Source organism: Brassica napus, chromosome C8, assembly GCF_020379485.1.
Source record: "Brassica napus cultivar Da-Ae chromosome C8, Da-Ae, whole genome shotgun sequence".
Classification (NCBI taxonomy): Eukaryota; Viridiplantae; Streptophyta; class Magnoliopsida; order Brassicales; family Brassicaceae; genus Brassica; species Brassica napus.
In genome coordinates this window covers 40,820,741-40,843,999 of record NC_063451.1, presented here as the reverse complement: position 1 = coordinate 40,843,999, position 23,259 = coordinate 40,820,741, and the positions used below count along the sequence as shown (strand labels likewise).

At 35.0% G+C, this 23,259-nt stretch overlaps 4 protein-coding genes and 1 long non-coding RNA gene across 8 annotated transcripts; 3 read left to right on the top strand and 2 right to left on the bottom strand.

The window, feature by feature from the left end:
* The first annotated feature begins 6,097 nt into the window (after positions 1-6,097).
* LOC106412032 (SKP1-like protein 21) lies at positions 6,098-9,176 on the top strand. 2 transcript variants are annotated; one of them, XM_013852923.3, is made up of 9 exons: positions 6,098-6,264; positions 6,493-6,693; positions 7,139-7,363; positions 7,445-7,636; positions 7,720-7,830; positions 7,941-8,010; positions 8,231-8,319; positions 8,393-8,565; positions 8,658-9,176. In XM_013852923.3, the coding sequence occupies exons 2-9, from the start codon at positions 6,658-6,660 to the stop codon at positions 8,809-8,811; spliced, it is 1,050 nt and encodes a 349-aa protein (XP_013708377.1). In that variant the 5' UTR covers positions 6,098-6,264; positions 6,493-6,657; the 3' UTR covers positions 8,812-9,176. The 2 variants fall into 2 exon arrangements, with proteins under 2 accessions (XP_013708377.1, XP_022563161.1); XM_022707440.2 differs by having other exon boundaries at positions 6,098-6,284.
* LOC106412033 (U-box domain-containing protein 33-like) lies at positions 9,144-10,858 on the bottom strand. 2 transcript variants are annotated; one of them, XM_048764882.1, is made up of 6 exons: positions 10,630-10,858; positions 10,430-10,551; positions 10,059-10,180; positions 9,877-9,981; positions 9,530-9,791; positions 9,144-9,445 (listed from the first exon to the last, which is right to left on the bottom strand). In XM_048764882.1, the coding sequence occupies exons 1-6, from the start codon at positions 10,796-10,798 to the stop codon at positions 9,350-9,352; spliced, it is 876 nt and encodes a 291-aa protein (XP_048620839.1). In that variant the 5' UTR covers positions 10,799-10,858; the 3' UTR covers positions 9,144-9,349. The 2 variants fall into 2 exon arrangements, with proteins under 2 accessions (XP_048620839.1, XP_048620838.1); XM_048764881.1 differs by having other exon boundaries at positions 10,430-10,798.
* LOC106412034 lies at positions 10,023-10,977 on the top strand. The gene is made up of 3 exons (XR_001282476.3): positions 10,023-10,229; positions 10,338-10,453; positions 10,534-10,977. It is a non-coding gene; the product is annotated as an uncharacterized LOC106412034 (long non-coding RNA).
* Positions 10,978-13,546: 2,569 nt separating this feature from the next.
* Positions 13,547-16,100, bottom strand: LOC106414524 (U-box domain-containing protein 36). The gene is made up of 7 exons (XM_013855164.3): positions 15,351-16,100; positions 15,152-15,255; positions 14,937-15,058; positions 14,746-14,850; positions 14,405-14,633; positions 13,999-14,322; positions 13,547-13,930 (listed from the first exon to the last, which is right to left on the bottom strand). The coding sequence occupies exons 1-7, from the start codon at positions 15,592-15,594 to the stop codon at positions 13,742-13,744; spliced, it is 1,317 nt and encodes a 438-aa protein (XP_013710618.2). The 5' UTR covers positions 15,595-16,100; the 3' UTR covers positions 13,547-13,741.
* Positions 16,101-19,640: 3,540 nt separating this feature from the next.
* LOC106415785 lies at positions 19,641-23,198 on the top strand. 2 transcript variants are annotated; one of them, XM_013856563.3, is made up of 5 exons: positions 19,641-20,166; positions 20,441-20,583; positions 20,664-21,706; positions 21,799-21,976; positions 22,354-23,198. In XM_013856563.3, the coding sequence occupies exons 2-5, from the start codon at positions 20,454-20,456 to the stop codon at positions 22,974-22,976; spliced, it is 1,974 nt and encodes a 657-aa protein (XP_013712017.2). In that variant the 5' UTR covers positions 19,641-20,166; positions 20,441-20,453; the 3' UTR covers positions 22,977-23,198. The 2 variants fall into 2 exon arrangements, with proteins under 2 accessions (XP_013712017.2, XP_013712019.2); XM_013856565.3 differs by lacking the exon at positions 19,641-20,166 and adding an exon at positions 20,251-20,269.
* The last annotated feature ends 61 nt before the right edge of the window (positions 23,199-23,259 follow it).

The following is a 23,259-nucleotide window of genomic DNA, read 5'->3' as shown; positions in this document are numbered from 1 at the left end:
AATCCGTGGAAGAATATAATTCTGCTCAAATGAAAATCGCCCATAGTCTTGAACTATGTGGTGAAATGGTAACAGATGATGATTTATTATATAAAACATACTCCACATTCCATCCAAAGGATGTACTGTTATCACATAAGGCTAAGGGTTTCACAACCTATAATGACCTATTGTCATACCTATTGGCAACTGAGCAAAGAAAGCAGAAAATTAAAGATACTATTAGTCGATTGAGAAACTTCAGAAAAGATACATTGAGCAACGAAATAGTGAGATGAGACTTTCTGAAGCCAATGAGGCTAGAAATGATAAGGAAGAATCCAAGAAAGCCGCCTGGGAAAATATAGATTGTGAGGCCGGATTATACATTGACTAAGAGGGATCTCGACATTTTATTTTAAAATCCTTGTTTTTGTGATTTGCTTTTAACCTACTTGATAGTTCACGATTTTATATATACAATGGAATTGGTTTTGAATTCATTGTCTTGCCTGATCTTACTTGAACATATAAATGATTTTAAAGAGTTGCCTAAAGGGCATAAAACCAAGTAAGAAATCATGAATGAGTAAGGCATTGCCTTAAAAGGCATTATACACACCCAAAAGAACATGTGACCCATTGAAGTTATAATGTATGGTTTCCAAGTAGAAACAATGGGTAAGGAAGGAAACAAGTTCCTTTAGTTTTTAAGAAGAAAAACGCCTAAGACCTTGAAAGAAAGTGGTCGAGACTATACCTATGATCTCTACTGATCAAAACTATGCTCCAGATCAGTATGATAAAGAGGCAAGAGATGTGGTAACCATATTGAGATAACACCACTAAATTTTACACTATATGGCATGATAGGATTAGCCATCCTAAAGTCTAAACTCGATACAAAGATTGAAAAGGCACAAAGAGTTATCCCATAAAAGATTTCACGTTGTGAAACATGTACACAAAGGGAAACTCATTAGGCTTAATTGTCCCAAGCACCACGACCTTATAGTATGGTCATGAGGGGGAGAGAGGATAAACCCATGATCAATACTACAAGTTCGTGTATGGTCTACGACCATGTTATATGGCTCGGTCATTACTAGGCCATAAAAGGACCATTCCTCGGCCGTAGAGGCCATGGTACAAACGGCCAAACCATAGAGGCCATTACTCGTCCGAAGAGACCATGTTATGGTCGGTTGCAAAGACCATCACCTATAAACGGCTTGGTCGCGACTTGGCCATGACTTGGCTGTATAGTACAGGCTTGGCCGCATACAACCCATTACCTATAAAAGGTTCGGCCATGTAACCCATTATCTATAAGACTAAGATTCTAAAGTCTATAAGCTTGGAGACATTATGTTTTACATGTATAGAATGATAATATGATCATATGCATCATGCCATATAAGTGAGCATAGATATTCCCATCTCAGATTGAATACGGGTCATAAAACCAGACATACACCATCTTAAGAGATTTTGAATAAACCACCACATACATACATGTGCCGTCTAAGATGGAACCTCAGAAGAGGATTTGGAATATATAAGAATAAAGATCCTCTCCACGAAATCAAAAGGACCGAGAGCCAAAACATGGGTGATCAAATAGTGGCCAGGTACGGATTATAATGAAACAAATGAATCCGAATATTAAAGGAGAAAGATTATAAGCTGGATAAAGAATGTTAAAAGTACGAATGGTTTTAACCATCATTGTCTTGGCAAAGATCCTCGGACTAGAGATTATAATTTAAGACGTCCAAAGAAAGATTATATAAAGTTAGCTAATTGAGAAGCTAATCGAAATGCCAGACACTGACCCGAGAAATGACTAACCAGCTTAGCACCAAATGAATGTCCTAGAAGAGACATAATAATGTTTCTATAGAGTCTATACAAGATAGACCAAGTGTTCCATAAGATAAAAGAATCTCGGATAAAAAAATGGTGCATAGAATACAGATCCGAGATTATAAGAGAAACCATACCAGACATTGAGAAAAGGCTGCGCAGCTACACATCTAAGGTACCAAACCATGTAGTCTTGGGACGCCAAGCTACTAGGTAATAAAGGTCCTGGATAATAAGATCTCCAATCTATAGATCATGTCTGGAACATAATGGAACCACATATGAAGGTGTCGACACACACATGAATGTTATATAAAAAATGCATAAGAGAATAGCACTTGAACATAAAGAGATGAACGAGGATCATGAACCCATGAAAGAGTACTCATACAATCATAAAAGATCATATAGATTAGAAAAGATAAAACGTGGAGGTTCAAAGTATCTAAAAGAGAGATGAGCGTATTGGCCATATACATATACAGAAACGTCATCTGATCAACCAGTGAAATAGATGGATCATGTGAGAAGTAAAGAAACCGTGAGAGATGTACATGATGTAAAAGTGTTCATGTCTTCCTACTTAACAACATTAGATTATAGCTTGTTACACAAGGTACTCACAGAGATCAAAGGAACAGATTATAAGGAGATAAACTCCTATGTGGTGGATGCTGCTACAGATTTTCGAAATTGACAATGGTCTGGTCATAAGAAAGAAATTAGATACAAATGATGTAGTAAGCAACATATGGATCACTGGATAAGATGATAGAACAGCTTCGTTCCTAAGCAGATTCATGGACTGAAACATAAAGCAGCTGCATATAGTATGTAAAAGAAATTGATCACGCATGATCATTGATCTTGGAGTTGTATAAAAGACAATCCAATACAGTCCATATATATATATTTGAAATTCCTTGTGATTATACTAAACCTAAAAGAAGTTAGTAGACATAGAATAAATCTATGTGGGTGTCCGACCAAAAGCGTTCGGCCTCGGCCCTTCAAACTAAAGATGTCATACTCTGTCCATCTAAGGGCGTACGACTCTTCAGCAAAGAATGTCTGGCTCTTCGACTAGACGCGTTCGGTTTTTAAGACTAAAAGGTGTCTAGCCTTTCTTCTTGATCACGGGCTAGTAGAGACAAAAGATCAACCGGATACAAATGTATTGTAGTTCATAAGCTTGTGAGAGCCGAGATCTATGACCTAATAATATATATTTCAGTGTGTGATATAATCCACAGCAACAGAGGTCATGAGACACCATCAAGAGATGGATAAATGACTACAATGTCCGAGATAGATATGGTACTGCTTAAAGCAAGAAATATCGATGTCCACATGTGAGATACATGAGAGTGTTCGGCCACAGAGCCATAATAAGAGATTATAAACTCATATCAATGATCATTGATCTTGAACACTCATGAGACAAGTAGTGGACATGTATAGACAAGGTCTATGATCCAGACATGGATCGGCCAGATCAAGATTCATGATAACCATGTTTAGTACATTGTCCATGAGTACTTGGTTTATCCGACCATAGTAAAGAGTTAAGAGTAGACGATCACGTCTAGACTATGGACACATGCAAACATGATATGCAAAGACCCAATAGTGATCCCCGAGAACAATATGGTTCACATTGTTTAGCACACATGCTTTACCAGGACACTCAATGTCAAAGGACATGAGAAACGACCTAAGAGGTCGAAGTGGTCTAGTTACGGCTTAGTAATGAAACTGGGTGATTACTTCCCATCCTATACATACAAGAAATATCACGCACAAGATGCGTAGGTTCTACATTCTACACTGAGGTTCACATCAGGGGGAGTAGTGCGTGTTGTACTCTTTTTCCTTCATCATGGTTTTGTCCCACTGGGTTTTCCTGATAAGATTTTAATGAGACAACATGAAGCAACATGAAGCGTACTACAAATCATGTATGGTTATGGCATCCAAGGGGGAGTGTTATAAATCATGAAGTGGATTGTCATTAACCAGGTCCGGTCCAAGACCGGCCCAATACCTAGAAGATGGAGAGACGGCCAAAGCCCTAAAGAGAGGAGAGAGAGAGCTGACTTCAGGAGAGAGAGAGGCGGCCACAAAGCTTAGAGAAAATGAAACTTTTTCCTTTTCCTAGTAGATGTAATCTTTCCATTATTATGTATTAGTAGTTTTCCTAATCCTAGTGAGTTTAGGTTTTGGATACTTTCCATTTATCTACATCTTGTAATCTTTATACAAGGAAACCCTTCGAGCATTAATAAGTACACATAAATATTTAGGCTCTTAGCTCTCTGTTTACAACATTTTGGACTTTCTGATGGAGAATATAAACTCAATTATTCATAGCCGTCCAGTTAATCGACAAAGACACGTAGCACATTACGTAAAGCCGGCGCATTACAAATCCAAAACCGACCATTCACCTAATGCCATTTGTCATTTTCCAGTCAATATATTTATTTTAATGATTTTTCTATATTTTCTGGTTTGCTATTCATGATTGCATATTTGCATTGACCACCCTAGCCGGCCACCCCCACTACCCCCGCTACGTCGCGGTGTCATTTTTCTAATAAATAAAAAGCGAAAATTACTCAAATTAAAACGAGCGAAGAAAAAAACATAGGCAACCATACGGTAGCTAACAGAGTAACAGCCTAACAGTCTGATGAACATCCAATTGGTACAATTGAATAAAACTAACGAACTTAGTAATATTAACTCAAATTAACTTTTAACTATATATAGTTTTCCTTTTGGTCTTGCGTCACCACAATTTGAAAGGACAAAAAGAAAGAAATTGAAGACATCAGTTGAGCCACCACAACACAGTTCCACAATATATGTTAGCCTTTTAGAGCCTCAAGAACTTCGTTAACAACCAACCAACCCTAATTCTCTATGTCCAGTGTTTGTTTTTAGGATTATGGTTTTGCCCAGAGGCGGACCTAAAAATTAATTTAAAGAGTGTTAAAATTGTAACTAAAAAGAAGAGAAAAGAAATTGAAAGTGTCATGTGGGGGTGGGTGGGTTCAACAAATGCGTTTTACAAAAAATGCCAAAGAATTTATGTAGATTTTTCATACAAACAAATATTTATAAGGATTTAAGGGGTGTCATGTCACACCCCATTTCCCTTAATAGGTCCTCACTGGTTTTGCCATTAGTTATATAAGTTTTACATGATTCAGTTGTTACATCACGTATTCTTGGAACACTAATTCTGTGTTTTGATTTGGTATGTTATCTTTTTCTATCTTTGTTAGACTGAGTAGTTGATTACTTTACTTGCGACCAATGCTAATTTTTTTTCCTTTCTATGTCTAGTAGTGGCCCGATGAATATGAAAACCCGAAGCCTAACAGAAACTAAAGGCCGCTTGTGAAAAAGTTTTAATACAAAATTGCAGGATGAATATCAAATCTGTTACCAATAAGCCACAACTCAACGTCTTTACTATAATGCCAAAGAAAACTATTTTCAAATGAAGGCCGATAAACTATATAATTTCTGTCGGCCGGAAGCTCAAGCTTCCATCGCTTGGTATCAGGGCTGGCACTGTGTGTGTCACACACCAACACAGATGATAAACTCCTGTATATATGGCTTGAAACTGCTGATGGGAGACGAATCCAACAAGTAGAACAAGAGGTTGCAATGTTCTAATCCCATGATATGTGACGAAGGGCTACAAAAGGCTGATGGATAAGAAAAACATCTGAAAATGGCCTCACCACCATGCACCATGCACATATACTGCTGACATTACGCATCATTCTCAATTTGGATTGGTAATAAATAGTTCTGTATCTCTTGGGCTCCGTTGTGGGCTTTATGGTATGATAAAAATTGGTAGTGGGCTTCAAAATTTCACAGAAGAGCCTCTTCTTTTGATGGCGGGCCTGGATAATAAATAAATTTAAAGAACATAAAAATTTGAAAAGACAAAAAAATAAAGGAAAAAAAGACAGCGATCGAACAACCACAACACAGTCTCAAAGTATTAGGCCTCACACCGACTCCATCAACAGCTAACTAACTAACCCTAAGTTTCTGTTTCCGCGTTTTAACCATCTCGAGCCATGAGCCACTAAAGATCGTACACGTGGCTTTGATCGCGCCACACTCTCTCTCTCTCTCTCTCTCTCTCTCTCTCTCTCTCTCTCTCTCTCTCTCTCTCTCTCTCTCTCTCTCTCTCTCTCTCTCTCTCTCTCTCTCTCTCTTTCTTCTGATTATAATATTTAAAAAAATCCCAAAAATTTGAGCCCTTCTTTTCTCTCTCTCATCATCTCCCGTCTCCTTGCTCTGTTCTACCGCCGTCGCCGCCGTTCTCTCCTCCGCCAGATTCACTTCTCTCCTCCACCGCCGGGACTCATTACCTCCTCCGGTTGTAAGGTTCGAAAAGCTTTATATTGGTGTGTATCTATTGCTTTCTTTTCTATTCATTCGTTCGTTGCATCTCTCTACGCCTCTGCTAGCTCCGATCATATGGTTTGGTAGCTTGAATATTATTTCTCTCTATTTGCTAATTTAGACTTTGAATCTCGGATTCCTTTGAAATGAATTTGCTAATTTCAATAAATTGCTAATTTAAATTTCAAATCGTTTCTTCTCTTTTAACAGTTTGGTTTGAAGTTTCCGGGCACTGCTGCTTCAGCTCAATCAATGCTCATTGACCTGGTAACGTTTTGGCGCAGAGTTGAGAAGCTTGCCAAGTGTAATAATAATAATAATAATAATATTATTATCTCAAGGAGCTTAATAGCTGAAGATTAGGTCTTCAAATCAATGTCGGAAAGTGATTTGGCCATCATTAAACCAGCGGTAAGTATAATCTTTTTTTTCATATTCACTGTATTTGGACTTTGTTGTCATAAATCATTTACTACAAAAAGACTTATGCTTAGTTATCTCATGGCTCAATTAATGTTTAGTGAAGGGATAAGAGAGAGAGAGAGAGTCTGTTAGATATTTTTTTTTGCTGAAATGCACTAGTAATGATCAGTTTTTGGATACATAACGAATAACGATTAACAAGTTAACAGTCTACTTCTTGCATCTTTTTTTTTTTTTAAAGTTGTGATTAGTCTTCAGTTTTCATCATATGGGTTTTAACAACTTAACATGACCTAGTGGTTACATCATGTATTCTTATAATACTTGATGTGTTTTTTTTTTACTGTTACTATTTATATTTTTGAATGTCTAGTTATTTACTTTACCTTGGAGTAATTCTATTTTATTTTTTCTTTCTGTGACATCAACACAGATGATGAAATCATATATTTGGCTTGAAACATCTGATGGATCAATCCAACAAGTAGAACAAGAGGTTGCAATGTTCTGTCCCCTGATATGTCACCAAGCGCTACAGAAGGGTGGTGGATCTTCCAAGAACAATGCAATATCTCTTCCACAGAAAGTCAATCCTGCCATGTTAAGCTTGATTTTTGATTACTGCAGATTCCATCAACTACCTGGACGTTCTAATAAGGTTTACCCATTGTCTTTCAACTGGCATATTGATAAATCATATAAGCCTTTTTGTTCATAGAGTTTCGTTATTACTATTTAGGAACGGAAAGTTTATGATGAGAAATTCATGAGGATGGATACAAAGCGGCTGTGTGAGTTGACCTCAGCTGCTGACAGTTTACAGTTGAAGCCTTTGGTTGATCTTACTAGTCGTGCGCTTGCACGGATTATTGAGGGGAAAACACCTGAGGAGATTCGTGAAATATTTCATTTGCCGGATGATCTTACTGAGGTGTGTAGTTAGTCCTCAATATCATATGTTACACTCCCAACTACATCTTTATTTTGATTTTTCTTGGTATGATGATGTATCAGGAGGAGAAGTTAGAGCCTCTGAAGAACACGATGGATGATCCACGTATACGACTTTTGAATAGGTTGTATGCTAAGAAAAGAAAGGAGTTGAAAGAAAGAGTAAAACTTAAGGTTTGTTTAACGTTTTACTTAGGAATAAATTATGAACTTGGTTTGTAAGATTGAACTTTTGCAGTAAGCTTTATACTTTTTTTTTTTTTTTTGGTATTTCTATGTCCTAGAGTATAGAGGTTGAAGAGCGTGTGGACGAGCGTTCTGTGGATGACCTTTTATCGTTTATTAATGGCAGAGGTACTTTTTTGGCATCTTCATAACTCTCCATGATGCCATGTTACCACATATTGGTTCATGTATTTAGCCTACTTTGTTGCTTACATTAACACTAAGCTATTTCAATAAGGCTAGTTTCTGGTTGCTGAGTTCCTTAGTATGAGATTCTCACTGTCTTGTGCTGTAATCTCTTCGACTATTTATCGTTTATTAATTAATATCTTGGGTTTATCTTTTGCAGATCACAAGGTGGTAAATACTTCCAAGAGCAAAAAGAAGAACAAGAAAAGGAAGGAGCATAGAAATGGAACATGCAAAGTTTCCAACAAGGTTTAAGCTAGTTTCTCTGTTATTTCTCTTGGTTGGTAGTAATCAAGTATCTGAGTGTCTTCCTTGTGCTTAGGATTCACATAATTTGCATTCTAAGCAACGAAGTGTTGATGAGACTTCGTCCAGCTTGGGAGGAGTATCTAACTTGCATAATATTGAAGATGATATATTTTCAAAGAAGGCTGAGTTTGAAGATGGTTATATAGATGATGAAATTGATCCAGCTTTGAAAGAAATGCTTGATAGGTAAGTGTATCACTTGTTAGTGTCAAAATATACTTGTACAAACCACTTTGTGAAAGTATATAATAAATGGTGAAAACTCATGTAAATTACAGGGAAGTAGAGGATTTTGCTCGGAGACTGAACTCAAGTTGGGTTCTATCGGTAGGACAAGAAAGGCAGCCTGTGCACTTTTCCATTAACGGCAATGGGGGCACAAGACGATTGACAGATACGCACACTCTCTTGGATATAGCTATAGATGACTGATGGAAGATTGTTTGGTTTAACTCCGTTTTGAACATTGAAGGTCCAGCTGCAAGACACAAATGAAGCTGATGTTGACGCTAGCCTAATGGCTGGAACAGTTTTGGTGGATCTCCACATTTAGATTTGTAAGCAATTAGAGAGAGTGGTGTTGCGTTTCTCCTGTAATGTTTTTTTCCCACAGTATGTTTTCTTTTTGTTTCTTCTTGGTTAATCCTATAGAGTTTAGGATGCAGTTTTGCTTTTCTTTTTTGATCAACCTTTGTATACCACTTTTAATTCAGAACGGCTGAGAGAATCAACTAGTTAGTTACATTTTCTGTACTTTCTTAAACTAAAGAATAATAATATGAAGTTTCTTTAAGTCATCACAAGCCTCTTACAAGATGAGAAAAGAAAGTAAGTCAAAGCAGCTTAACCTCACAGGAACGGGTTTTACAAATATTACAAGTATTTACAGATGTGATAAAAGATCTTTGCAGCTTTTATGTTCTTTTTCTTCTTCTTTCTGTGTAGCTTTTTCAGGTGATGGATGGTGGGGTTACTCACACAGCTTGTGGTTCTGGATGGCACGCTTATGCCAGAGTTTGGTGGAGTGGATCAGGATGCTTATCATGCCTAGTCCCATCCCCGTGCACTGGTGGATCAGAGCAATAATAAGGAAACAAAAAAAAAAGAAAGAAAGGATTATCTCTTTATTCAGGATATCATTAGTGCTTACAGGTAAAGAGGGAGGAGGAGATGAGTGGTTTGATTTGTCTTCAGTTACACTTGGTGAAGCCTCAGATCCTCCAGAGTATGACAAGGTACCAACAGACCGAGAAGAGCTGGTTCTTGATGTTCCTTCCTCCTCCTCCACCTCGCTTTTCGCCTTTGAACTTCCACTCAGCATATCTGAATTGGAGCTGCTTCGCGAGGACACAAGCCGCTGAAAGTCGGATAATAGAGCTGAGAGAGCTCTCACTTCATCCATTCTACCTTTCCTACATTTATTGTACACATACATGTGTCAGTAACAAAGCATCTACCAATTTTTCTATATATATAGCTACTGAAAAAGATAACAACCTTGTGTGGATGAGATGTCCTTTGCAGATAAACCGAATGCAACAAGTAGGAGATGCGTGTTGGCATACAAAGATGGCTTTCCTCGACCTCAGTTCCTCCATTTTCCTGCAAGTTGATCACACACAAATGTCAGATTCAAAAATGAATAAAAAAAGAAACAGGTGAAGCCTAAGACACAATACGTTGAATAGTGTTTGTCTGCAGTTGCTCCCATTATCAACTTCCTGACTTTATTCTCATGTATCATCTTCACAATCCCCTTCTCTATGGAGTCCATCTCAACGCACAGCTTCTCTGCATGGACCTGCAAAAACAAATCTCCTTAGAAATGACACATACTTCATATCTCATGAGTATGTGTATTAGCTTGCATTCGGTTCTCGGTTCGGTTCTTTCTGTTCTAGAGGGTTCCGATATTTAGAAAATTTAGTTTGGTTAATTCGGTTTTTCGTTCGGTTTAGGTAACAAAGTTGAGAACCGGCTAATATTCAAGGTAATTTCGGATTCCATTCGGTTTACTGAGGCAAATTCTGAGGTACTCATCAACACATACCCCTTTCTTCAGGCAAATTCTAAGGTACTCATCAAGAATCTTGTCTGTTTTAGCCTTTTGCTTTTCTCTATATGCTATCACTAACTCTTCATCCACCGTTGCAGCATCAAATCTGGTACCCACTGTGGAATAAGTAAAAAAAGAAAGATCAAACCCATTGACTCTTTTGGATTTGTATTGAGAGGAGAAAGAAAACTTACAAACAGGAATCATATGAGGAGGTTGGTGAACAAGAACGATGCAGATCTTGTTCCCTTGGGAGTTATCTATTGCCCATGTTAGATTTGACTTGTTCTTGGCAGTTTCTCTCCCCACGGCAACGTATATTACCTCCTCCATCACTGCTGCTGCTGCTTCTTCTTTCTCCATGTTCTTCTCTTTTGGGAAAAGTGGTTGGAAGAATGGCTGGTTCGTTTGAGACAAGAAGCTGTTGTTTTCCCGAATGTTTTAATAATGTGGAATCAAGAAAGAAGATTTGATGAACGCATGTGTCATCCCTCTCTGGTGTAACTCTGTTCTTTCGAATATTCCATCTGGAGTTTGTATTATTATCTCTTGTCTGTGTGTTTTTTTTAATTCCATGCCCTTTGAGGGTCAACGACCTAATCAAACTCAAGGAGGTAACAATTTTTTCAGGACCCTTTCGTGCCTGTTTCCGAAGTCAAATAGTGATGGTTTCTTAATTACATTACGACCTCTCTGAATATTCAATATTTGTCTTCTTTCAATCAAAATGATTCCTCTAATCCCTTCCCTTTTATATTATTTTAGAAGCATTATTAGAAACTAACCTTGAATTCATGTGTTATTATCAAAATTGCCATTATTTACGTGGCAACTCTAGAATCATTCTCACACCATGTAATTAAAAACTTTTTTTTCACTAGACTAATTACATATACTGTCATTATTCATTAAAATAAAACTTATAATAATGTTCGAACATGTAGTATAACTTGCCTATATATGACTGATGTAGTTAAAACGGTTAAACTTAACTGGTTTGAGTAAAAACATTATGAGTGCACCGTGCAGCAGATGAACATATCGTTTAGTTATGAGTATGAAGATGAATTGTCGAACTGATCATATATTGCTTTAAAAAAAATATAACAGATTTATGAAGTGAACAATATTTAATTCAATACTTTTTTTTCAAAATACTGTGACAGATATTCGGTGAAGAGATCGTTTGATTTTGTGACAGACTAAGTACAACAATTTTACATCAGATTCGAAAAAGAATTCTCAAACATGTAATATATTGCTTTTAAAAATATTTATGACAAAGCTATGAAGTGAACAATATTAAACTAAGAATTCTTTAAAATCAATTTTTTTAATATTTTAATACTTCGAAGATCATGATCAAATTATGCATAAATCTATGCAATATTTCGACCAATCATAAAACTATGAAATATTTGAAACTACATATATGTTCAAAAATATTAATCTTAGTTAGAAAACAATTAAAATCGACAATAATTTAGGAAAATACATTAAATTTCTGTAAACAATGCATAATATTTGATTATGTCTTTCTTCCGATGATTAATTATCATTTCCGTAAACAATGCATAATTGATACAATAAAATTATTAATTATCAAAATCATCAGAAGAAAATCAAGGATTTGGTCGGTTTAGATTTTACAAAAGTATCAATCAGATCTTAAATTTTGGAGTCAAGTGTGGAATCAATTCATAATTGATTTTCTTCAGATGATTTTGAAAATCAAGTCAATATTTTTCCCTTGGCCTACAAACAGTTCAATGCCTAGATTGACAAGGTTTACTTCCTCAGATTTCCTTATTTTATACGTTCCAAATTTAAGCTATTTCTATATGGTTTGAATTAATTCCTTATTTCTGGTACAAATATTTGTAATTTATAAGCTATAGGGAATGTGAATATTTGGTCATATACTACAAACATATTAATGTCATCGGCTAACTTTATTTCCTCAGTTTTCCTTATTTTACAAATTAAATTTATTTATTTTTGATAATTCAGGTAATTCGGACACCCCGGAGAGAACCCGACTAGCGCCCAATTAAATATATTTGGGATTACCTAAGAATATGTATACTGAATATTCTCTTTCGCCATGATGCAAACCTTGCTGTACAATACTATTTATCAAGTTTATAATCAATTCATAATCTTCACTAAATGAATTTTTAGAACCATCAAATAATTTATCTCAATTATAGTCGCTGAGAAACATGTTTTCATATACGATTCAAGATCCAAATTTTTCCTAATTTGAGAGCTGTGTTTTTTAACACAACATGTGAAAAGACCAGTTTTAAAGTAAATTGTACGGCAAGTATGGAAATATTAATTAGTAAATATTTGCTACTATAATTTTGGCTATTTGTTTTCATCATTAAAACTCTATATAAATACGCAGTGTCTGCAACACAACTCCTCACCACATCACTCTTTCCGAATCATCATTAACAAAACCAGAAGTACACCAATGGCGGAATTTATAGGATTATAAACGAAGAGTTTTGAAGACACTTTTCACAGCAGTCGTAGTTTTCTTAATTTTTTATTTATTTTGTTTCCTTATTATATAAGATATGCTTTCACATTTTATTATTTTATCGCCTATGTTTCGTTTTATCTTATATTCATATTTTATTTTCTGAAAGCAATAATTATATTGCAAATATTTCATTTTATTATTATTTCATAATTAATTTTATATAAGTTTTTGTTTACTCTTATAGATTTATTTTCACGAACTATACTTCAATCACACAAAACAAATAACACAAGTTTTAAAAAACTTCGAAGCTTACGTTATTTACATATCCACAATTTCGTTGAATCCCTTAACATAAATAACATGTAATATTTGTGTCTATGACTTTTACATTTCTAATATCTATTTATTCAAACTTATAATTTCTTTAAGTTTCCTCTTCGTCCGCAGGGCGCTGATCACTGATCACCTAGTTTGGTTTTAAAATATATACTTCAACGATTTGGTCATAAGTTTTATATCATATTCCCACCATATGTCAAGGTCATATTTATTCTGCTAGTTTAATTTTTATAAAGCTTAAATAAAATTAATACTTAATAAGTTATAATAAAGCATAATTTAGAAAGACGATAATATATAATACAGAAAAAGATTACAGAAGACTGATTCATATCAAGTACCAACCAAACACCGGCTAGTGATAGGAAAATGGGTGAATTATTACAAAACATCAGAAGTCATAACCATATATTAAAAATTAACGTCTCCAACAAAAATGCATAAAGACCCGAGCTCGGGTATGGTTCAATGTTTTAGGAGCTTGAAGCTTGAAGCCATTCTTGGATTGCAGATCGAAGAGCAAGATTTGGAACCAAGCTCGTGTGAGGAAGCCTTTTGTTTGTCATTGGAGAAGTCTCGTGTCCTCTATTAAACCAACCGCGTATGGCTTCTCCTTCATATGTAAAACCATCTGCTGCTACATATGGATCCTCCATCACATCCTACAAACATAATGTTGTTTTTATTTTTATGATTATAACGTTTTGATCATTTACAATGTTTCTTTTACCTGTGTAATGGGACATATGAAGTACTGAGGCGGTTCACGGTCCTTTGATGGAGATGCTTCCTCTTCCTTGCACTTACTCTTATGCTTTGATACTTCGTTAAGCTTTCTCTTCAACTCTTCGTGTTCATCTCCAAGTCTTCTCAACACTTTCATTGATAAGTTATACTTTCCTCGTAGGTTTCTAATCACCGTATTAGACTCAGCAATTCGTGCCTCGCCTTCTGATCTCATCTTTTCCATCTCTTCTTTGGCTTCCTTCAGTGACTTCTCTGTTTCTTTCCTACGCTTCAACTCATTGAGATACAAATTCTCCGATTCTTTAGCCTACATTAATTGTCATAAATGAGAGTTAGAAAAATTTATCCCAAAATTTAAAGAAACATGTCAGAGGAACTTATTTTTATACCCTTTTGATTGCATCAGATGCAGCTTTTTCAGCTTCCTTACGCTTAGACACCTCTAAGCGTTTTTCCCTATTTGAAGTGGCAGCTTCTATGAGAGCTACTTGGATCTGAACATCATCTTTAGCCATACTCGAGCTTGCAACACTTTCAGTTCCTTTAGTTATCTCGGATTGGGTCAAGGAACTTGACGATGTACCTTCATTATATAAGTTATCTCTTCTTGTAGCTTCTCTGCATCAACATTATACCAAAAGAAAAAAAACACTTGTGTAGTGTGAATCACAAGAAAACCTCAAAGACCATAACTAAACAGTGAATAAATTCAACTCAAAATTGGCCAAACCTTGTACATATCAGGTATCCCTTGCAGGTAAACCATATATGACAAGTATCTGGCGCTTCTCTGCTAATGCAAATAGCTTTCTTGGAGTGTAGATCTTTCATTTTCCTGCAAAATCAAGAAGTCTTTACTTGATCAATAAAACCATATTTAAGATAGCTAAAAGTTGACTCTTTGCTAATCAAACCACTTACATTGTATAGTTTCTATCAGCTGCTGCCCCCATGACAAGCTTCTTAGCTCCACGCTGAGATATCAGTTGGAGGATACCTTCCTCTACTGAATCCATTTCCATATATATCTTCTCTGCATTGACCTAATTAATTCACAAAATTTAACTTGAAGCTCAAGAAACCAAAACATCTTTTGTACAATCATAAAAGATAGGGATGATAAAGATAAATCATACATTCATTTGCCTGCATATATTAAGGTACTTGTCCAAACTATTATGAGCTTTCTCCTTTTCTTTTCTATAAAGCCGCAGCTTCTGCTCGTGGAACATCTCTCCCGCTTGAAATGAAGAGAACACAAGATTCAATCATTTAAACCAAAAATATCTATTAAATTTAAACAAAACAATTGCTAAGTGATTTAAATATACTTACGGGCTGAGATCTGCATCGGTTGATGAACATAGACGATGCAAAACTCTCTGCCTACAGTGTTCTGTATCGCCCAAACAAGACTTGACTTGCTCTCAAGACCTCTCGCTACCACTGCTACATAAACCTTCTCATCCATCACCATCTCTCTTTTGCTAATCACCACTGGTTCACTTCTATCGCTGCCACACAATCTTAAAGAGCCAACCAATTTCACCGTTTCTTGGATCGGAACCTTTAACGTCATGGTCACTCCTTTCCATATAGAATCACACAATGAACGAGAAATTAATACATATGATAAAGATTTGATCTAACACGTTACTTGATGAGCCAAGCTAGTCACACCCATAGAAGTTATATATAAAGAGAAGAGGAAGGTTTGGATTATAAATCACAACACGCTACTTAATGATCACGTATCCGCGTTGACACGTTCCATAGCCTTATCACAGAAGGTGAAATGAATAATGTATATTAGAATACTGGATAATTTTTTTGACGTTCAAACATGACTATCCAAGAATATGATGAATGTGATAGTTTCTGTGTATGTCAAGAGTAATGTCGACATAATGAAAGCGATATCAAAACATCAAACATAAGTTAAGACAATTTCAGGCGTATCCTACAGAACTAGTGTCGTCAAAGCTGCGTATGCTTGCTTACTTCAGCTCTTATTTTTCATGTGTTTTTACGGTTGTGTCCATGACAGTTAACAGCTTAGTAACGACCTGGTCTTCTTTGCCGCGTGATAATTAGTCTTAATCTTTAAGAACTTAATCAAGATCATCAAGGTAACTTCCACAATTCTAGATAATCGAAAGAAATAGTTATTTTATTTCATGTGAAAGAGATAGTTCTTATTACTTACAATTTAATATATGTAAAATTTCCAAGCAAAAACATCACCAGTGAAATCATCATTTCAAAGTTAAATAAATTACACGACCAATGTCTAGTATAGAACATGTCTTTCTTATTACAAGTTTACAACAGAATCAAGAGAAAATTTTAAACACAAATCTACGCGAATAACAGTAAGTTAAACGTAAGTGAAAGTGGAAGTCTTTTAGTCCAATGGTTTGACTAAAAGTTCATTAGTGTTTATACACTAAGAGGTTTGGAGGTTCAAACCCTAGAAAATGCAGATTATGGAGAAAAGAAAGTTACAAGAGATCTACCATTGAACATAGATCTTATAAGACGGCTCGGAGTGGCGCATTCAGACGTGAATTTTCATATGGTGGTAGAATTGTCGTGTATATGATCGTTTATATAATATTTCTCATCGTTGTAATAACATAATTAATTAGACGTTAAAAAAACGTAAGTGAAATCACCAATTCAAAGTTTAATGTATCAATGTACATAAAATGTTATTCACATTTGGAAAATTTAAACACACATCTACGCAAGTTAAAACTAGCCCTCTAATTACGTAGACTCTATAACAATGTAGTAAATGGGCCAAGCCTCCGGATTATGTATTTTTTCCACAGCCCATATACGGGCCGTACGGGACTAGCATTAAGCCTTCTGGACGGACAAAATTGCTACTGAGTTTTATATGCCCAGTGTCGACCAGGAAAGATCTTACATTTATCATGAAGTATTCTTTTTGTGTACCCAATACTATGTTATGTCCTGCATTTCAATTATTATTTTAAACTTTCTTATACACAAGCATTATAATTTTCGTCCCAAGCAAAAATAAAACATAAATTTATATTTAGTAAACATATATTTTTTATGTTAGCCAACAAAAAGATTTAGGACAAAGTTAAATGCATACAGTTGGAACATAGTTGGTAAGACTATGATGACCATCTTCTTCCAATTCTAGTATTTGTCTTGTTCGTGGGGTTAAAAATGTTAAAGGTTTATTAGACGACACGTACATAATATATTCTATTCTATTGCTATCTGGATAAAAAAAATATTAATGACACTAATAATGTTTTGTACTACATATTTAATGAGTACTTTATACCTGTTTTAGTAAGAAACATATACATCGCACAAACCTAACTCAATTATTTACAGACATTTCAAAGTCTTCTAAGCTTGTTATATACAACAGCGGATATATTAAAGAGCTAATAGGATCGACACAATATTATTGAAATAATTTATTAATTTATATATAAACTCAGCTAAGTTAGTTGTTAATTAAGTGCCTGTATCAATCACATTATCTGACATATTATAACGAGAATGGCGTTAATTTAATGGTGTGTATGCTTCGAAAACAGCCAATTTTCGGAGATTGCGAATAAGATAATTAACAAAAGGTTATATAAACGGATAATTGATTAGTGGAAACAAATATGAAACCGTCCACTAGTGATGTTTTAGTTTCAACAGAAAAAATATTCACTCTTCGCATTTTTATCATTTTCCGGACATATACGCAACCATGTTGGTTGGATCGATTGCATGCTGATGACATATCACTTTTTTTTTTGTAATGAAATTGTAAGTGCTTATATTTATCGAAAGTTTAGTCAAATATGACGACTTTTAAATTTTAATATATCTTCACCCTTTTCTGTTATATATATTGTAAAGTTTAAACCATTATGCTAATAAGCTAAATTATATCAAAAGTAAACAAACTTAATACTGCTTGTATAATTTAAAGGTTTATATTTGTTAGATATAACGTTATAATGTACCTGTGAGACAAATAGCACTATAAAAAGACAATTTAAAAGGCATTGAGGTTGGGGGGATCCAATGTGGAAAAAAAATGATTGGTATATATCCTTTCACATCATAGCTTTGTTTTCTAATATGTTTCCTTTTTACTGTGTTTTCTAATATGTTGGGTACATGTAAAGAAAACACAGTCATTTTTCTAATATATATGTTGGCTAATGCAAAATAAACCTTCGTAAATCGCAGATCATCTTAAAAAGTACGGAATTATAATTTAGACGAGTGTGTTGCGTCTCTGAAACTGTCGGCATATAATAATTTCAAAATTTCAATTGATTATAAATGATACAAGGGTATATCTTTCGTTTAATGGAATGATCATTATTATATTTCACAATGGACATTTTAACTACTAGTGCATATAGTGCGAAATAAAGTTCTAAACATAAAATATTTGCATTTGCATTTAAATAAAAATATTTAAACTCAAATTATATGAGTAGGTAAAAGCATGATTATTGGAGGTTTTTAGGGTGAGGTTTTTAACGGAATATAAGAATCCGTCTCTTAACTTTTAACTAAAAAAACTAAGAACCGGTTCTTAAATAAAAGTTTTAAGAATCGGTTCTTAACTTTTTTAGTTAAAAGTTAAAAGACGCATTCTTATATTCCGTTAAAAATTTCACTCTAAAAACCTCCAATAATCATGCTCTTAGCTATTAGTTGTCAAAATTATCAAACTGAACATCGTTGAATATTTTCACATTATGCCGATTATAGTACACGTCAAAGTCGTATCATAAATAAAGTTTGGCAAGTGCTATTCAATTGTCCTTTTTTAGAATCCGAACTTAATTTATGTGTAGTAATTATAGTACTTTCATCATATAAATGAGAAGTAAAATCTAGATAAACTAGGTTTGGTGAATAGGAGAACTAAGACATTTAAACTATTAACTTCGGCCTACTAACTAATACAAAACTTATATATTATGTCCAGAATATGAATTGTAATATTACAATTTATCAGCAAAATGTGTTCATAGTGGAAGACTGCATGTCAATATGTCATCTTCGACTTTTTCTTCATTTAATCTCTCTTTTTTTTCCTAATTTTCTGATAACTATTTTGACTTTGCAATTCCCGTCACGATTGAAATTACTACTCTACTCCCGGCATATTCGTGATGTACGTTCCTAGTTGCGACTTCTGTAGAGGACCATAACCTACCTGCTTCAGCTTCACCAAACCTTATCTCTCCTATAGATAATAGTACGTACATATACGTAATAATCTAATACTCCCTCCGTTTCCGAATAAGTGTTACTTTGACATTTTTTACACAGACTAAAAAAATAACGGAAATATATGTAAATTGTTATTAATTACATATTTCTGACCAATAGTATTTGAGATAAATAAAATTATTTATAAAATCAATGCAGTTTGCAATTAATTTTCAGCTGAAATTAAGTATAATTTGCATTGAAATTGTAAAGTGACACTTTTTATGTAACAAGAAAAAAAAAGATACAATGAAACTTATTACGAAACAGAGGGAGTATATATAACACATTCATTGCAGTCTCGTGAATGCACTAACACACACATATATATATATACAACGACAGCTAAAAAAAGGTATGCATATATATCAAAATACAGTTATTGGTGAACTTCTCCAATGGCTGCCGTACCTTGAAGTGAACAAAGGCAATACTACTAACAAAAATACTTGATCCTCACTCTGTCATAATCAAAGTTTTTGTCCTTTTTCTGGTAATTTATTAAATTTGTGTGACTTTATACCTAATTCTCTAATTTATATCAATAAATTTTATAACACTGATCTCTTTTTTTTCTTTCCTTTTCTATTAATCTTGAGGAGTGGTTCCATATTTCTGGTGAGATAAAACAGCAGGGTATTCTGCTAAATCAAGAACAATGTGTGTTCAACATATCCCCCTCGTGTTTCGAGCGTTCGTTACTTCTTAATTTCATCATAATTTGCGCAACAAATAAGCCGCAATTTCAGCTAAAGTCCGGTGAAAAAAGAAAAGTTTTTATCTTCTTTATTTGTGTGGAAAACAGCTAAAAAGTTGTAAAATGGATTTTTATTAATCTTTTTCCAGCAAGTATAGGATCAGATTCTAAAAGGTATACTCTTTAATCTTTGTTCTTCTTCTTCTTTTTGTTTTTTTCTTTATAAAAAATTTCACTTGCATATCACTCAAAACAGTAATAATCACAATGCATTTGTGTGAGTGGCTAATGAAAAAAAAAATCATGAAAACAGAGTTTTAACAGATCACTGCATGATGATTTCAACCACTATAACAAATTATGATTATTTATAATTATTATTCTTATTATTCAGATATGATATATTATTTGCTTGTATTAACAGTTTCTTTTACCACTTGTATTGTAGTGTGAACTGTTTTATGGAGAAAAATTGTGGGAGAAGAGAAGGGATAAATCAAATAGGATGTATGTGGATGTTCATCAGCATCTTTGGATCTAACCAGAAGCGCCTCTTGATGGAAACGAAACATCGAAGCAAAAAATTTGCAGGTTTTTGTTTCATTAAACATGTTGTCTTGAAGATTCTTACTTACTTTTTCTGCTATAATATATATAACTAACTGATGCAGGTACTAATGAGAGTGTTCAGAAACTTATTGAAGAGGATATCGATGTTTCTATTGCTGGTGATGAACATGTAGAGGCTAAGGCTTTTAAGGATGAATCTGAAGAAAAGTTCAGCGAGATAATCAAGCGGTTGATAGCTCAGAAACAAGGAGAGATCCAAACCTGCAAGGACTTGTTGGAGGCTTTTCATGTTTTGGACTCTGAAGAAGAATCACTCCTCAAGAAGAAGGTTTCACATGAAGATTCTCAAAGCTTGGGAGATTCCAAGAGAGTAGTAGAAGCAGAACAAGAGGCTGTGGTGTTACCAAAGAGGAAACGTAACTTCTTCAGCAAGAAATGGAGATCAGAAGAGAGGAAGAGAAACGTAACATCTCAGGTTACAAAAACAATTGTTGTTTTGAAACCTGCTCCAAATAGCTTGGATGTTGATTCTTCATCAAGCAACAAGTCCAAAACCGGGAGAATCTTTTCCCGGTTTATTATCGGTTTAATCAAAAGAAGACTACAAGCTTCCGTTGGAAAGAAGTCATGTGATGTTCATGTTGATAAGAGACATTGCGTGCAAGAAAAGATACAGAGTAAATCCGGGAAGCATGTTTCAGATGAAGAAGAAGAACCGTTATGTAGTGAAGGAACAAGCGAAGATTCAAAGAAGATTATGTCTGGTTTGTATATTGCAGCAAGGAAACACTTGTCTGAGATGCTTGCAAATGGAGATATAGATGTGAACTTACCAGATAAGGAAGTACCAAGAATCTTGGGGAAGATTCTTTCTCTCCCTGAGTTCTCATCACCCGGAGATAGCCCTAGTTTGATGCCTACGCATGATTTGGTAACCCCTTTAAGCCAAACAACCGAGGTACCAGAGATGCTGCAATGCAGTGAAGATTCAGATAAAGATGATGAGACATTGTTTACCATAGATGATTCAATCGTTTCAGACCATGTGAAGGAAACTGAGAAGACAGAGATAGAACATTTGGCTGAAACTACCAGCTCTTCCATTTCCAGACAAGAAGACGGAGATAAGCAATCATCAAATGAGGTTAGACAGCTTGTGTATGTATGTGATGAGTGAATACATTCTATGTTTTCTTGAATGAAATTTTCATGCTTTCATGGTTTATCTTGTTCCAGGAAATGATGTTCACACTGTCCTCTTCTCCAGAATCTCCACCAAGTTCTTCTGTTAGGATGACTGAATGCAAAGAAACTGCCACTGATGTGCAGGGAAAGTTAAGTCCAGTATCTGTCCTGGAAACTCTGTTTACAGATGATGAGAGTAGTCCAACAACAAGCACAAGATTCAATTCAGGTATGTGATGTAGCGATAATTCAAAGATTTGTTTAATCTTGGAATGCCCGAAACACTCTTTTTATATTCGTTGAGATCTCTGTAGATTTACCGAAAGCAATGAACAAAGAAAAATTGTTAAATTTTATTAGCTTAACATAAACTAGATAAAACCATAAGACTATATATAAGAAAGCCATAAAAACCCTTTCAAATAAGAAAGATAGTTATCTAAATTTAAAATAATTAATAAAATAAACGATAAGATATATTAGATCATGATTAACCCGGAGTTGTTAGAGTGGAGTTCTTAGCGGAAGTTAAAAAACTGTTTCTTAACTTTTAAGCTAAGAACCGATTATTAAAATTCTTACTGTTTTTTTCTGACTCACATTCAGCTGAAAAGAGGATACAACCACTCTGTATAAGATTCGATGAAGCTGACTCTCCAAAACAAGACAAACCCAACAATCTCAAAACAAGCATGGATGACAAGGAGTTGACACTTTCATACATTAAAGCCGTTGTGAAATCCTCAGGCTTGAGCTGGGAAGAGCTTTTGACGGGACCCTTTTACTCTGAACAGCTTCTTCACCTAGAATCAACAGATGACATAGCTTTCTGCTCTACACAGCTCTGTGACGACAAGAACCTCCTCAATGACTGTATCAATGAAGTTCTCATGGACTTCTGTGAGAATGAACTGAATCCTGGCCCTTGGATTACACTCCTGAAACCTGAAGTCCAGCTAATCTCAGACATGGAAGTTGCAGCTAAAGTGGCACAAGAAGGGGTTTACTGGCATCTCTTGCCTTTGCCTTCTCCTCATACTTTAGATCAGATAGTGGAGAAAGACATGGGTAAAGCAGGAAGCTGGATGGATCTCCGGTTTGATATTGGTTGGATTGGTTCCGGCACGAGTGAATTGATCCTTGATGATCTAATAGAAGAGATCATCAGAAGTTGCAGAGACATGGTTCAGGCTGAACCAATGCAGGAACAGAACATCAACAGCTTGTGACAAGGCCCTTTGTTTTAAGATTGTCTTATCTTGTACAGTTTCACTGCCGCTGCAAAGGTCAAAGATCTCTAGTTGACCTTTCTAGTGCAATGGCGCAACCTGAGCTTTTTTTAACATTGGCAAAGACTTGAATAATTTTCTACTTCAGTACTCTGTTTTTTTCTTTCCAGTGGCTTCTGTATTTTTACTCACTGTAGTTTACTCAGCCAAGAGAGTTTTGTATGAGTGTGAGCTATAGAGTGGTAATACGGCTACACAAAATGACAGAACCAAAGAACCGAAC